We start from the raw sequence: 12514 nt of genomic DNA, 5'->3' as shown, positions 1-12514 counted from the left end.
CCAAATCCTAATAAAAAAATAAATAAATAAAAAATAAATAAAGGCCTCGAAAGTTAAAAAAAAAAACCCACTTGGCCAGCCCCCAGAGATCAATGTTCAACAAGTCTACTTTCAAATCCACTGAGACCTCCAGAAACGGTGAAGGAAATCCGCAGGGTCCCGAACACCCACAGCATGAAGACAGGACAGGAGGGAGCAGAGTTTGGGGCGGTCGGGCTGGCACCACGATCAGGGACTCAGGCAGTGTAGGTGAGGTGCTTACAGGAACGCTCAGGGAACGGCAGCCAGCCTGGAGCCAGCCTGCCTAAGGCGGGCTGCTGAATCCGACTCTCACAGAAACCAGCATGCCTAAGGGACGTCTCAAGTATGGGACAATCACACTTCTGAGAACCTGCCGCCAGAGGCCTGCTCTGCACGCATCTGGGGCGGCAGGACTGGTGCCACTTGGCTCAGGAAACCAAAGACCAAAGCTGATTCAAGGTTATCCTAGGTCCATGGCGCCCTCTTGTGCCAACAGAAGCAAATACAAACTTCCAACCAGCCACTCCTCGGAAAGAAGGTTGGGCAATCTACTTCCGTAGTGGTACTGCCTCAGAAACTCAAGGAGGGGTCTCTATGAGTCGGGTCTGACTCGATGGTACATAACAACAACAACAACCTGAAAAGACAAGCAGCTTTGGTGGCACAGTGCTTAAGGCATGTGGCTGCTAACCAAAAGGCCAGTGGTTCGAACCCACCAGTTGCTGCACAGGAGAAAGAATAGACGGTCAGCTTCCATAAAGACTGACAACCCTGGAAACCCTGTGGGCAGTTCCACTCTGTCTCTACTGGCGCTGTGAGTCAGAATCGACTCCACAACAGGGGGTTTGGTTTGGCCTTTACTCCATGAAGATGACAGCCTTGGAGACCTTATGGGGCAGTTCCACTCTGTCCTCCAGGGAGCTGTGGGTCTGAATCCATTCCACAGCAGTGGGTGTGGTTTGGGGCTTTGCTTCCGTGAAGACTCACAGCCTTGGAGCAGTGTAAGAGAGTCCCAATCTCTCCACATCCTTGCCAGCATTTGTTATTTTCTGTCTTGTTGAACTTTACTACTAGTTCAACACTACTAGTGCTGGAGCCAGATGGTATCTCATTGTTTTGATTTGCACCTCTCTATCTACTTCTGGTAGCATAGTGCCTAAGGCACTTGAATGCTAACCAGAAGGCTGGTGGTTCGAACCCACCAGCCACTCCTCGGAAGGAAAGTTGGGCAATCCTACTTCCATAGTGATACTGCCTCGGAAACCCAAGGAGGGGTCGCTATGAGTCGGGGCCGACTCAACGGCAAATAATAACAACAACATCTACTTCCGTAGTGATATGCCTTGGAAACCCAAGGAGGGGTCGCTATGAGTCGAGTCTGACTCGACGGCACATAACAACAACAACACAATGTCTAATGATTGTGAGCATTTTTTCATATGTTTGTTGGCTGCCTGAATATCCTCCTTGGTGAAGCATCCACGTTTTCTGCCCATTTATAAATTGGATTATTTGTCTTTTTGTTATTGAGGTGTTGGAGTTTTCTATAAATTCTAGAGATAAGTCCCTTGTCAGATATGTCATTGCCAAATATTTCTTCCCAATCTGTAGGTTCTCTTTTGACTCTTTTAGAGAGTCTGGAAGCACATAAAAATTTAATTTTTAGAAGATCCCATTCATTTAGTTTCTCTTCTGCTATTTGTGCATTTGGGTTATGCTTATAGTCTATTTATATCATATATTAGGGCCCCTAAATTTGCCCCTCGTTTTTCCCTTGAGAAACTCTATAGTTTTTGGTTTCACTTTTAAATGTTTGATCCATCTGGAGTTAGTTTTTGTGTATGCTGTGAGGAACAGATCTTGTTTCATTTTCCTGCAAATGGATATCCAGTTCTGCCAACACCATTTATTAAACATTCTCTTCCTCATTTAATAGATTTTGGCCCTCTGTCAAAGATCAGCTGACCACAGGTCAATGGATCTATTTCTGGGATCTCAATTCTATTCCATTGGTCTATGTGTCTGTCATTATAACAATACCAGGCAGTTTTGACTACTATGGCTGTATACTAGGTTTTGAGATCCGGCAGTGTGAGACCTCCTACTTTGTTGTGCTTCTTCAATAGTGCTTTACTTATCCAAGGTCTCTTTTCTTTCCATATAAAGTTAGTGATTGGTTTTTCCATACCCTTAAAAAATGTTGATGGGATCTGGACTGGGATTTCATTATATAGACTGCTTTGGGTAGATTTGATATTTTCACAATGTTCTCTCTTCCTATCCACGAGCATGGTATATGCTCTTCCATTTATATAGATCTCTTATGGTTTCTAGAAGTAATTTTTTATAGTTTTCTTTGTACAGGTCTTTTGTGTCCCTAGTAAGATTTATTCCAAAGAATTTTATTTTTTTGGTAACTATTGTAAATGGTATTGATTTCCTTATTTCTTTTTCAGCAATCTCTCTGCTGGTGAAGAGGAATCCAACTGATTTTTGGATGTTGGGACTGTAAAATGGTACAACCACTGTGGAAAGCAATATGGCAATTCCTTCAGAAGTTGCAATTAGAAATAACATTTGAACCAGCCATTCCATTACTAGGTATATATCCTGAAGCAGTGAGAGCCATGACAAGAACACACAAATGCACACCTGTGTTCACTGCAGCACTGCATACAATAGTAAAAAGTTGGAAACAACCTAGGTGTCCATCACCTGAGGAACGGATAACCAAACTATGGTACATACACACAATGGAATACTGTGCAACCCTAGAGAATAACATAGAATCTGCAAAACACTGCATAACATGCAATGAACCTGGAGGACATTATGCTGAGTGAAGTAAGTCAATCGCAGAAGGACAAATACTATATTAGTCCGTTATTGTAAAAGTCAAGGAAAGGTTTATCTATGGAAGGAAATTTTCTTTGTTGGTTACCTGGGGAGGGATGGGAGGGGAAGGAACACTATTAGATAGGTAGAGGTAAGTATTGACTTGGGTGAAGAGAAGGGCAATGTACCAAATGTGAGTGATTAGCATGGTGGCACTGAGGAAAAGGAAGATAAAGAGAGGTACCCTTTTGCACACATTGTACTGTGTTGTCAATGAAGGCAAACATGGGTATAAAGGTGGATAGATGAGTGGACAGGCTGAACTATTAGGTATGTCTATGAAGCAGGAAGTATACCCTAGACCACGTATAGGGTTGGCAGACAATGGTCCTATAGGTATATCTGTATGATTTGTAAGAATTCCCAGGTATATAGTAGAGCTGAAAAGGGACAAGACTGTAGTCACTTCTTGGTCACAGCCAGCTACCCAGAGGGACTGAGTAGTTGAACCTGTGGCCTTGGGACCATAGTCACAGGGGACATCAAGCTCAATGGACAGACATAACATACTACACAAAACCTTGTTCCACCTCCTACTTTGGCGAGTAGCGACTGGGATCTTAAGCTTGCAAGCAGCCATCTAGATGCAACGATGGGTCTCCTCATCCAGAGCAAAGAAGAATGAAGAAAACCAAAGATGCATGGAAACAATTAGTCTCATGACCGGTACACCATGCAATACGCAGCCTATACGACTATGAGACCAGAAGAACTAGATGGTGCCCAGCTACCACTGTCAACCACTTGGAGGGGTATCTATGTGGGGATCCTAGATAGAGAGGGAGAAAAAAGTAGAACAAAACTCAAAATCATTTGGGAAAAAAAAAGGGGGGGGACCAGGTTTGCTGGTCTGATAGAGCCTGGTAGAACCACTGAGACTATGGCCCCTAGCTGCCCTTCAGGTCTGGAATTGAACCCACACCTATGGCTTTCAGCCAAACAAAAGACAGGCATATGAGTTGAACATTTACCTGGGGTAGATACACTCCTTGGAGAGAACAATCATGGAAGAAAGAAGGGCTGTTTGTGCCCAGGGAGACAGCTCAGGGGGCAGGAATGCACGGAGGGATGGAAACAGGGAAGTGGTAACTATCGGGAGGAAGTGGGAGGGGAGCTGTTGCATTGGGGTAAATTGTAGTCAATGTCATGAGACAAAGTGTATGTGAACTGCTGTATGGAAAGTAAATTTGCTGTGTAAATTTTTCACCCAAATGCCAATTTAATAAAAAGACTGACATCCTTGGAGACCCTGTGGGACAGTTCTTCTATGTCTTCTAGGGGTGCTGTGAGTCAGAATCAACCCAACAGCAGTGGGTGGTAGAAAGACCACTAAACCTGGGTCATCCTTGGGAATTCCCAAAGGTGAAATTTACCAAATTAATATAAGCTCTCAATAAGAAATCACCATTCAGCCAAGAGGAACAAGCCATCATGAATGAGAGCAGGAGGGGACAAGAAGCAGATGCAGACCACCAAGGGCTCTGTGACTACAAGATACAGACTGTAAACGTAAGTGTAATGCATAACGTATGATGTAAACACACAAACCGACGATGGCGTGAGGGGAGCATGGGAGCAGCAAGAGATTGTCCAAGATGACAAGACGGGCCTCTGGGGAGCAGAGGCAACCCCCTAACCCACTCACTGGACCTTCCTAACCCTTCCTACAGGCAGACTGAGCAGCCGGCTGGCACCTGATGCCCACATGTGACATTTATGACCACACAAGTGGATAGAAAGGGCATCCTCACACACCCCAAACCTCCATGGGGGACACAGACCTGTGAGATGCCAGCATCAGCACAGAAGCAGAAAAGGGATGGCAACCCCAGGCCTGACGGGCTACAACGGGACTCACCGGAAGCCAGGGGCCCAAGCCAGGAGCCAAGCTGGAACTGGGAAGGAGCCTGGAGTACAGCAGCCATGAGCATTTGAGGCCAGCAGCCAGGCCTCCAGCTCAGGTCAGTACAGGGTGATAGAGAAGGTATAGCCCTGGGAGAGGTGGGGTTTGAGACAGAGCCAGGAGAGCTGCAACCCTAGACTCCTGTGTTTGTGTGTGAAGGCCACATATTCTCTGAGACCCCCATGTGTCTGTGTGGGGCGTATTCTCTGAGACTCCGGGGTGTGTGTGTGTGTCTGTGTTTTATTCCCTGAGACTCCTGTGTATGTGTATGTGTGTGTGTGTTAGTCCCAGAGACTCCAGTATGTGGATGTGGGTGCTCCAGTTGTATCACCGCACCCTGGAGAGCTGGACTGTACTCAGTGAGGAAGGAAACAGATGGAGCAGAAACGTGGGTTAGTCAGAGCCCTTGGGTTCTGTGGGAACCTGAACGAGCAACATGAGCTCCTGAATTCGTTCAGCTTTGAAAGCCCCCAGCTCTGTCCCTGGAAAAGGCTGGGAACAGTGACCAGCCCGAAATGTGAGAGGCTGCCCTTCCACAGGAGCTTGCCCTGGGAGTACCTCAATACCACACTAACAGCTGAAAACCAGGCAGTGCAGCATGCACGTCACCCCTCGGTAACTGCAGCGGTTAACGATGGACACCACAGCAGCACTGGCAGCTAAGCGCAAAAAAACAAAATCTGATTCCATGTACCCTCAGCCAAAGAGCACACCCATGTTGTCTAAGGACCAGACCTCTACATCCAGCCTCCGATCTGTAAGACACAAGATCCTGGGATGATGCGAGCAGCAAAACCCAGAGGGCAGGGAATGCCACAGAATGAAGAGTGTGGACGGGGAACCTGAATATTAAGATATGAATCAAACACACACACACAAAAACAAGCAAGAGCAAATTGCAGTGTCCGGGGACTGGCCCTGGGTGATGAATCGGTCAAGATATGCAGACTGCTGGGCAGTCACAATGGCAGGTCCTCTGAAGAAGATGTTTGGGGGCAGCTGGCAGGCTTTCTTGACCTAGGTGGGGTCTGCAAAGGTGGACATCTTATACCATTCATCAAGACATATACTATTCTATGAGGTTTTCTGTATGTATCTTATTTAAAAAAAAGTTTTAAAGAAGGCAGTTGGAAAGAAGGCAGCTGAAAGGGGTAGAGATGGAATGACACAGGCCATGGCCAGCTAAGACTTCCAGCTGAATGGGGCTACTAGTGTACTTGCCACGTTACTGTCTACTTTTACATATGGCTAATATTCCATGTTAAAAAGGCATAGTTTTTTTTTTTTTAAATGCTCAATCTATTGGAAAAGGAATCAAACAATTTTTAAAAGTGAAAAACAATCACTGAAATTATAAAGAGAGCCAGAAAGAAGTTAATTTGAAGAGATAACAGCCAAGAATGCATCAAAGGTAAGAACTGATCAAAGACACAAACCTGCAGCTATGTTAACAAAGATTAAACAAACAGACTCACAGGGGACCTTACACCTGGACCAATCAATCACAAACTGTGCAGCCCTGTGACAAGCAGACCTCAAAGTAGCCAGTGAAAACCCACCATTACAAAGGAAACGTTGTAATTTCAATGGAGTGGGAGCAGCAACACTGGAAGCCAGAAGCCAGAGGAATCCGACCTTCTCAGGGCTCAGAGAAAAGAGCTATCAGGCTTTTAAAAGCATGGGTGAAATAATGACACGCTCCAGATAAATCCATCTCAAATGGCAATAAACCTGGTTCTCGGAGCCCAGATCCATGGAGGCTGTTAAGTAAGATATTCTCCAGGAAATCTGAAAGCCCCTGCCCGACATGCCACCCCGGGGCTCTGCAGCCCCTGAACTCCAGGAGCCCTGGCCCAAGGCTGGAATTGCACCTCCACCGTCTGATCGCTGCCTCCAAGGCGCTCACCCTACAGCCTCCAGTGACTAGGTGCCGGGATAGTTAAAGCCCCGTTCCCAGTTCCTGAGCACCCACTACGTGTGGGCACCATACAAGGGAGCAGGCAGGACCCCAGCAGCAGGGACGTCAAGCAGCCTCCCCACGGCATCCAGCCAGTGAGAGCCAAGTGCATTCACACTCCTACAACTTGCAGCATGAAAGGAGCCAGACCCTTTGTCAACAAAAGGATGTGGCTGCACCCCTCAAAAAGCTCTCAAAAACAGACTGTAGACTGCAGCCTACAGGCACCAAACATCCAGGCAACATGTGCTCAGGGACCTTGCCAGCAGGAAATATCGAGGCTGGGTACTGTGCCACTGGCCTTGCCCCCAGCAGACAGTGAGGAGGCAGACAGCAGCTGCCATGATCTCTGCCCAGAGCCCCACTCAGGGCCTTTCACTGCCAGAAGCAGCCAAGTGTGCAGCCCACGGCTCTGTCCTGGAATCCTACAAAGTCAATCGAGTCTGGCCAGCAGTAGTGGAAGACCCCGGAGGATGCTCAGGACTGACCCACGTCTTGGCCAGTTCAGAGGAGTGCAGCTTGAATGGTGTTAAGAGGACAACCTGGGTAGATGGTTGACGCCACCCCTCCTCCCCCACACATCCCCTCTGGCACTTACTTGATCTTTAGCACATTGAGGGACTTGTTGGAGGCCGGCGGTATCTCTCCAGTCTTGTTTCTGTTGATGTAAACTGAAAAGCCGTTGTTCTGGAAGCCAAACTCCTTTGCAACCTAAAGTAAGCCCAAAAGACCAAAGGGTTCATGAGTGGCATCCTCATCTCCACATGCACCACGCACGTCAGCATCTCTACATGTGCCACAGTGTCAGGGGCTCTACATGCGTCAGCGTCTTTCAGACGTCGCACACGTCAGCATCTTACAGATGCCACACACAACAGTGTCTCTACGTGCATTAGTGTCTTACATACATCCACCACACCCATCAGCATCTGCACGTGTGCCACACGTCAGTGTCTGTACACACATCAGCATCTTACATATACCACACGTCAGCATTTATATACACCTTGCATGTCGAGGTCTCTCCACATGCCATGTGTGTCAGCATCTTACATACGCCACACGCACCAGCGTGTGTACACTCATGGCATGCACCAGGCTCTGCTAGCACTTGGTCCTGACACCTGGGTTTAGAACCTGCCCCTCGCTAACGGGGCTCCTCCTGCTGTTTTGCTCTCCTTTGAGGAAATGGCACTGCTTGTGTGGTGGCAGTTAGGACGAGGAAGCTGCCCCGAGATGACAGACAGCAGGACACAGGTGAGGGTGGGAAGCACGTGGAGAGGCGTCGCACGTCTGGGAAAGCAAACTACTCTGGAAATCAATTCTAAAAACCCAAGTGCAATTCTGAAACTTCACAAGAAGTGTGGGAGGGTGCCATGGCTTCAGTGACGAGCTCTACTGGGCTGGGTGCGTGGAACCCAACAGAAGCAAGAAAAAAGCTTCCTGCTGCCAAATGGAGGAGACGGCCTTGACAAGAGAGAATGGAAGTTGAGAGCAGTGCTGCAAAAGAGAGCATGGGGCCCCAGACAGGAGGTCAGAGGCGGCTTCCCAAGGGGACGGCCGAGCAGAACAGAGAACATGGGGCCCCTGGATGGGTGGTCAGAGGCAGCTTCTGCAGGGGACACCTGAGCAGAGACCACAATGGGTGTGTACCCCAGCCCACAGAGCTGGCAGAGCACGAGCAGCAGGAGGGACAAGAACCACAGCAGGGGCAGGAAGGAGCCTGGGGAGAAAGCCCAATGAGGCCAAGCCAATGAACAAGGGCAGTGGGGGAGGACACTGGAGAGGGAGACCCACGGGCTGGCAGAGGGGGTCTGCACCCCATCCCAAGAGCAGAGAGGGGCGGTGAGGGCTAAGGGCTGGGGTCCTGCCAAGTCTGCCCAGTGCTGAAAGCCACACTCTGTGGTAGGCAGGAACAGGACTCTGGCAGGTAAAAGTGGAAGCAGGGACACCTGTCAGGAGCTCTGGTAATCATCCAGATGAGAGATGAAGGTGGCCTGGACTGGGCCCCGGACAGCGGAGCTCCAGAGGGGAGCACAGCACCCAGGTACTACTCCACAGGTATCACTGAGGGGTAGTCCTTGCTTCCGGATGGGGTGACAGCAGAATGAAGTCCAGACTGCCAAAAGGAACACCTGTGAGGGAGCCATCAGAGTCTGGAGGAGAGACCAGGCTCCCTGGGACATCCAGACTTGAGGTGATCAGACCCAGTGGAAGCCCCAGGTACTCAGGAGAGAGACCAGAGCTGAAGCGCACTCTACAGTCAGGGTCCCCGGTGGACAGACAGCTTCTGAAGCCACAAAACCCAGGAGATGGACCCAGATTCCAAAGGGTCTGAGCAGAGTCCCAGGCCCCCCAGGAAAACGTTAGGAAGAAGAGGAGGATCCAGTCAAGAAAACCAGGGAAACAGCCAGAGTAGCAGCAAGAAAAACAGAGGACACAGCACCTTGGAAACCAAGGGGATACTGCACATGGGAGCCCCACTCAGAGCATCACAGCAGCACTGTCCCCAACCGTCAAGGGCCAGACGGTCCCCAACATCCACCAACAGGATGGAGGACAAACACTCAGGGGTCTGTTTCTTTTCCACAGTCACACTAGACTGCGGTGAGAACAGTGAGCCACGCACGAGCCAATCTCCAACAAAGCTGAGCCGAAAGGGTGGCAATGCTTCCTTCCAGCGGCCAGAGTCACTGGTACCAGGACAGAGGTGTCCAAAGACCCATGGAGACACAGTTCAAGGAACACAGAATGCAATGAATGAAGACACAAGGAATGTCAGCAGAGGAAGAGACGTGATAAAAAAAACCCAAATGAAAATTCTGGAACTCAAAAACACAGCAGGTGAGACAAAGAACTCCTGAATGGGCTATCAGAGGAGGAAGAAGACAGCAGTCAGGGAATATAGGGTGGGCAAACAGACAGGACATGACCTGGGGACAGAGATGACAGAAGGAGGCGCAGAGCCTCAGGAGCTCCGAGGATAGGACCTAGGGCTCCCACACAAGTATGAACCCCCAGGACAGGACCCAGTGAGCCAATGCAGGTGTGAGCCCACACACACACACAGAACCCAGTGATCCAACACAGGTATGAGCCCCCGGGACAGGACTCAGTGAGCCAATGCAGGTGTGAGGCCACACATACACAGACACACACACAGAACCCAGGGATCCAACAGTGGTATGAGCCCCCGGGACAGGACCCAGTGAGCCAATGCAAATGTGAGCCCACACACACACACACACACACACACACACACAGGAATTAGTGATCCAACACCAGTATGAGGCCCCAGGACAGAACCCAGTGAGCCAACACAGGTGTGAGCGCACACACACACAGGAACTAGTGATCCAACACAGGTATGAGCCCCCAGGACAGAACCCAGTGAGCCAACACAAGTGTGAGCACGCACACACACACAGGAACTAGTGATCCAACACAGGTATGAGCTCCCGAGACAGGACCCAGTGAGCCAACTCAAGTGTGAGCGCACACACACACACACACAGGAACTAGTGATCCAGCACAGGTATGAGCCCCCAGGACAGGACCCAGTGAGCCAACTCAAGTATGAGTCCATACACACACACACACACACAGAGAACTAGAACACAGGTATGAGCTCCCAGGACAGGACTCAGTGAGCCAATTCAAGTGTGAGCCCACACACACACACAGGAACTAGAACACAGGTATGAGCTCCTGGGACAGGACCCAGTGAGCCAGTGCAGGTGTGAGCCCCCCCCCCCCCCAAAACCCAGAGATCCAACACAGGTATGAGCCCCAGGACAGGACCTAGTGAGCCAGTGCAGGTGTGAGGCCACACACACACACACACACACACACACACAGAAACTAGTGACCCAACACAGGTGTAACAGGAATCTCAAGAGGAGGGAGAGTGAAGGTAGATGAGAAAAATCTTAAAAAAAAGGACAGCCAAGGACTTCCAAAACAGATGAGAAATACCAACTAACAAATTCAAGAAATTCTGCAAACCCCAAAGTAGGATAAACACAAAGAAAGCCTATTTTGGGGACAGCAAGCTGAAAATGCTGCCAGTCACAGACAAGGGGGCTTCCGAGAGCAACCTAAGAGAAGGGCACATCACACACGGCAAGGACAGAGACCTCTCCTGAGAAAAACAAGGTCAGAAAGCAACACAGGGACATCTTCAAAGTGCTGAATGGAGGCAACACCTCACCAACACCAACACTCAGAATCACACACCCAGCGGAAGACCCGCCCAAAGCTGGATAAAATTAACATGGCTGCAGGTAAGCAGAAACGGGGAGACTGCCAGCTGCTACCAGCAGCCTTCACTGCGGGAAATGCTGAAGGCTGGTCCTCGGAGCCACACTACAGAAGAGCACAGGAGAAAGAAACAGAGGAGTACAGAAATAGACACTCGAAACCTGGAGCTGTCAATTAAGTAAAAATGCTGAGAGATTCACCATGGGCATCCCTCCAAGAGACAACGCAGGTTGGGAAAGAGACAAGAGGAGGCAGGTCCGCATCTGATTCAGCGAGCTCCCCTCCAAGGACACCTGGTTGCTTGGTTGCACTTTGCCTAGGACTGATTTATCCTTCAACGTGGAATCGGTTCTAAAGGCTGACTAAGCATCCACTGCTGAAAGAGTGTTAATGGAACAACAAACTGCACATCTTTATCACTATTTGCTGCTGCTGAAAACATACAAGATTCATGCAGTCACTCGGAGAGTGATGACAACAGTCTGCAGGACAAAACGAAGATTTTCCATCATATGTCGGATGATGATTCTGAGCAATGGACACCATGTGCTTCATGTTTGTTTCCAGGCTAACAGTTGCATTAATAAAATACAGCACCAGAAAAGGCAGGCCACAAAACCTGTCTTTGCAAATGCAAAAACATAAAAGGTACAGAAGACTAAAAATAATGCCTTTCATTGAAGTCTTCTGTCAAATGACTGAGACAAACGTACAGTCTGGCACTCATCTATTCTAAAGCAAACAGGAAACATTTTTCTGCAGACAAGCACTGCACGCTATTGCCAAGAATGAGAAATCCTTTACAGGGACTTTAAAACCTCTATAATACACCTCGTGGGCGAACAACGTGGAACAAAACTCAAAATCATAAAAAAAGATCAGGCTTACTGGTCTGATAGAGCCTGGTGAGACCCATGAGACTATGGGCCCTAGCTGCCCTTCGGGTTTGGAACTGAACTCACTCCTGTGGCTTCCAGCCAAACAATAAATAGGCATACGGGGTGAACATTTACATGGGGTAGATACACTCCTTGGAGTGATCAATGGTGGGAGAACTGAAGGGCAGTGTTTGCACAGGGAGGCAACTGGGGAGGGGGGCAGCAGCAGTGCATGGGAGGGAAGGACACAGGGAAGAGGTAACTATGGGGAGGAAGTGGAAAGAGAGCTGTTACACTGTGGGGAATTGCAGTTAATGTCATGAAACAAAGTGTATGTGAACTGCTTTATGGAAAATGAATTTGCTCTGTAAACTTTCACCCAAATCACAATAAAAATTTAAAACAAATAAACGCTCTATAATACTCCTTGTTGTTGTTGTTCTTGTTATGTGCCGTCGAGATGGACCCGACTCATAGCGACCTCTCCTTGGGTTTCCGAGGCAGTGTCACTACAGAAGTAGATTGCCCCATCTTCCTTCCGAGGAGTGGCTGGTGGGTTTGAACCGCCAGCCTTCTGGTTAGCAGTCAAGTGCCTTAGGC

At 48.9% G+C, this 12514-nt stretch overlaps 1 protein-coding gene across 1 annotated transcript in view; it reads right to left on the bottom strand.

Moving 5' to 3' along the window:
- The window catches only part of NPLOC4 (NPL4 homolog, ubiquitin recognition factor), a 69176-nt gene that overhangs the window by 45175 nt on the left and 11487 nt on the right, over window positions 1–12514 (bottom strand). The window contains exon 3 of the mRNA XM_007959584.2: window positions 7375–7487. Coding sequence (XP_007957775.1) covers window positions 7375–7487 — 113 coding nt within the window. The remainder of the gene's footprint in view (window positions 1–7374; window positions 7488–12514) is intronic.

This window comes from Orycteropus afer, unplaced genomic scaffold, assembly GCF_000298275.1.
Source record: "Orycteropus afer afer isolate SDZICR_OR568_19922 unplaced genomic scaffold, OryAfe1.0 scaffold00018, whole genome shotgun sequence".
Classification (NCBI taxonomy): domain Eukaryota; kingdom Metazoa; phylum Chordata; class Mammalia; order Tubulidentata; family Orycteropodidae; genus Orycteropus; species Orycteropus afer.
This window is presented reverse-complemented; position numbering and strand designations above follow the sequence as displayed.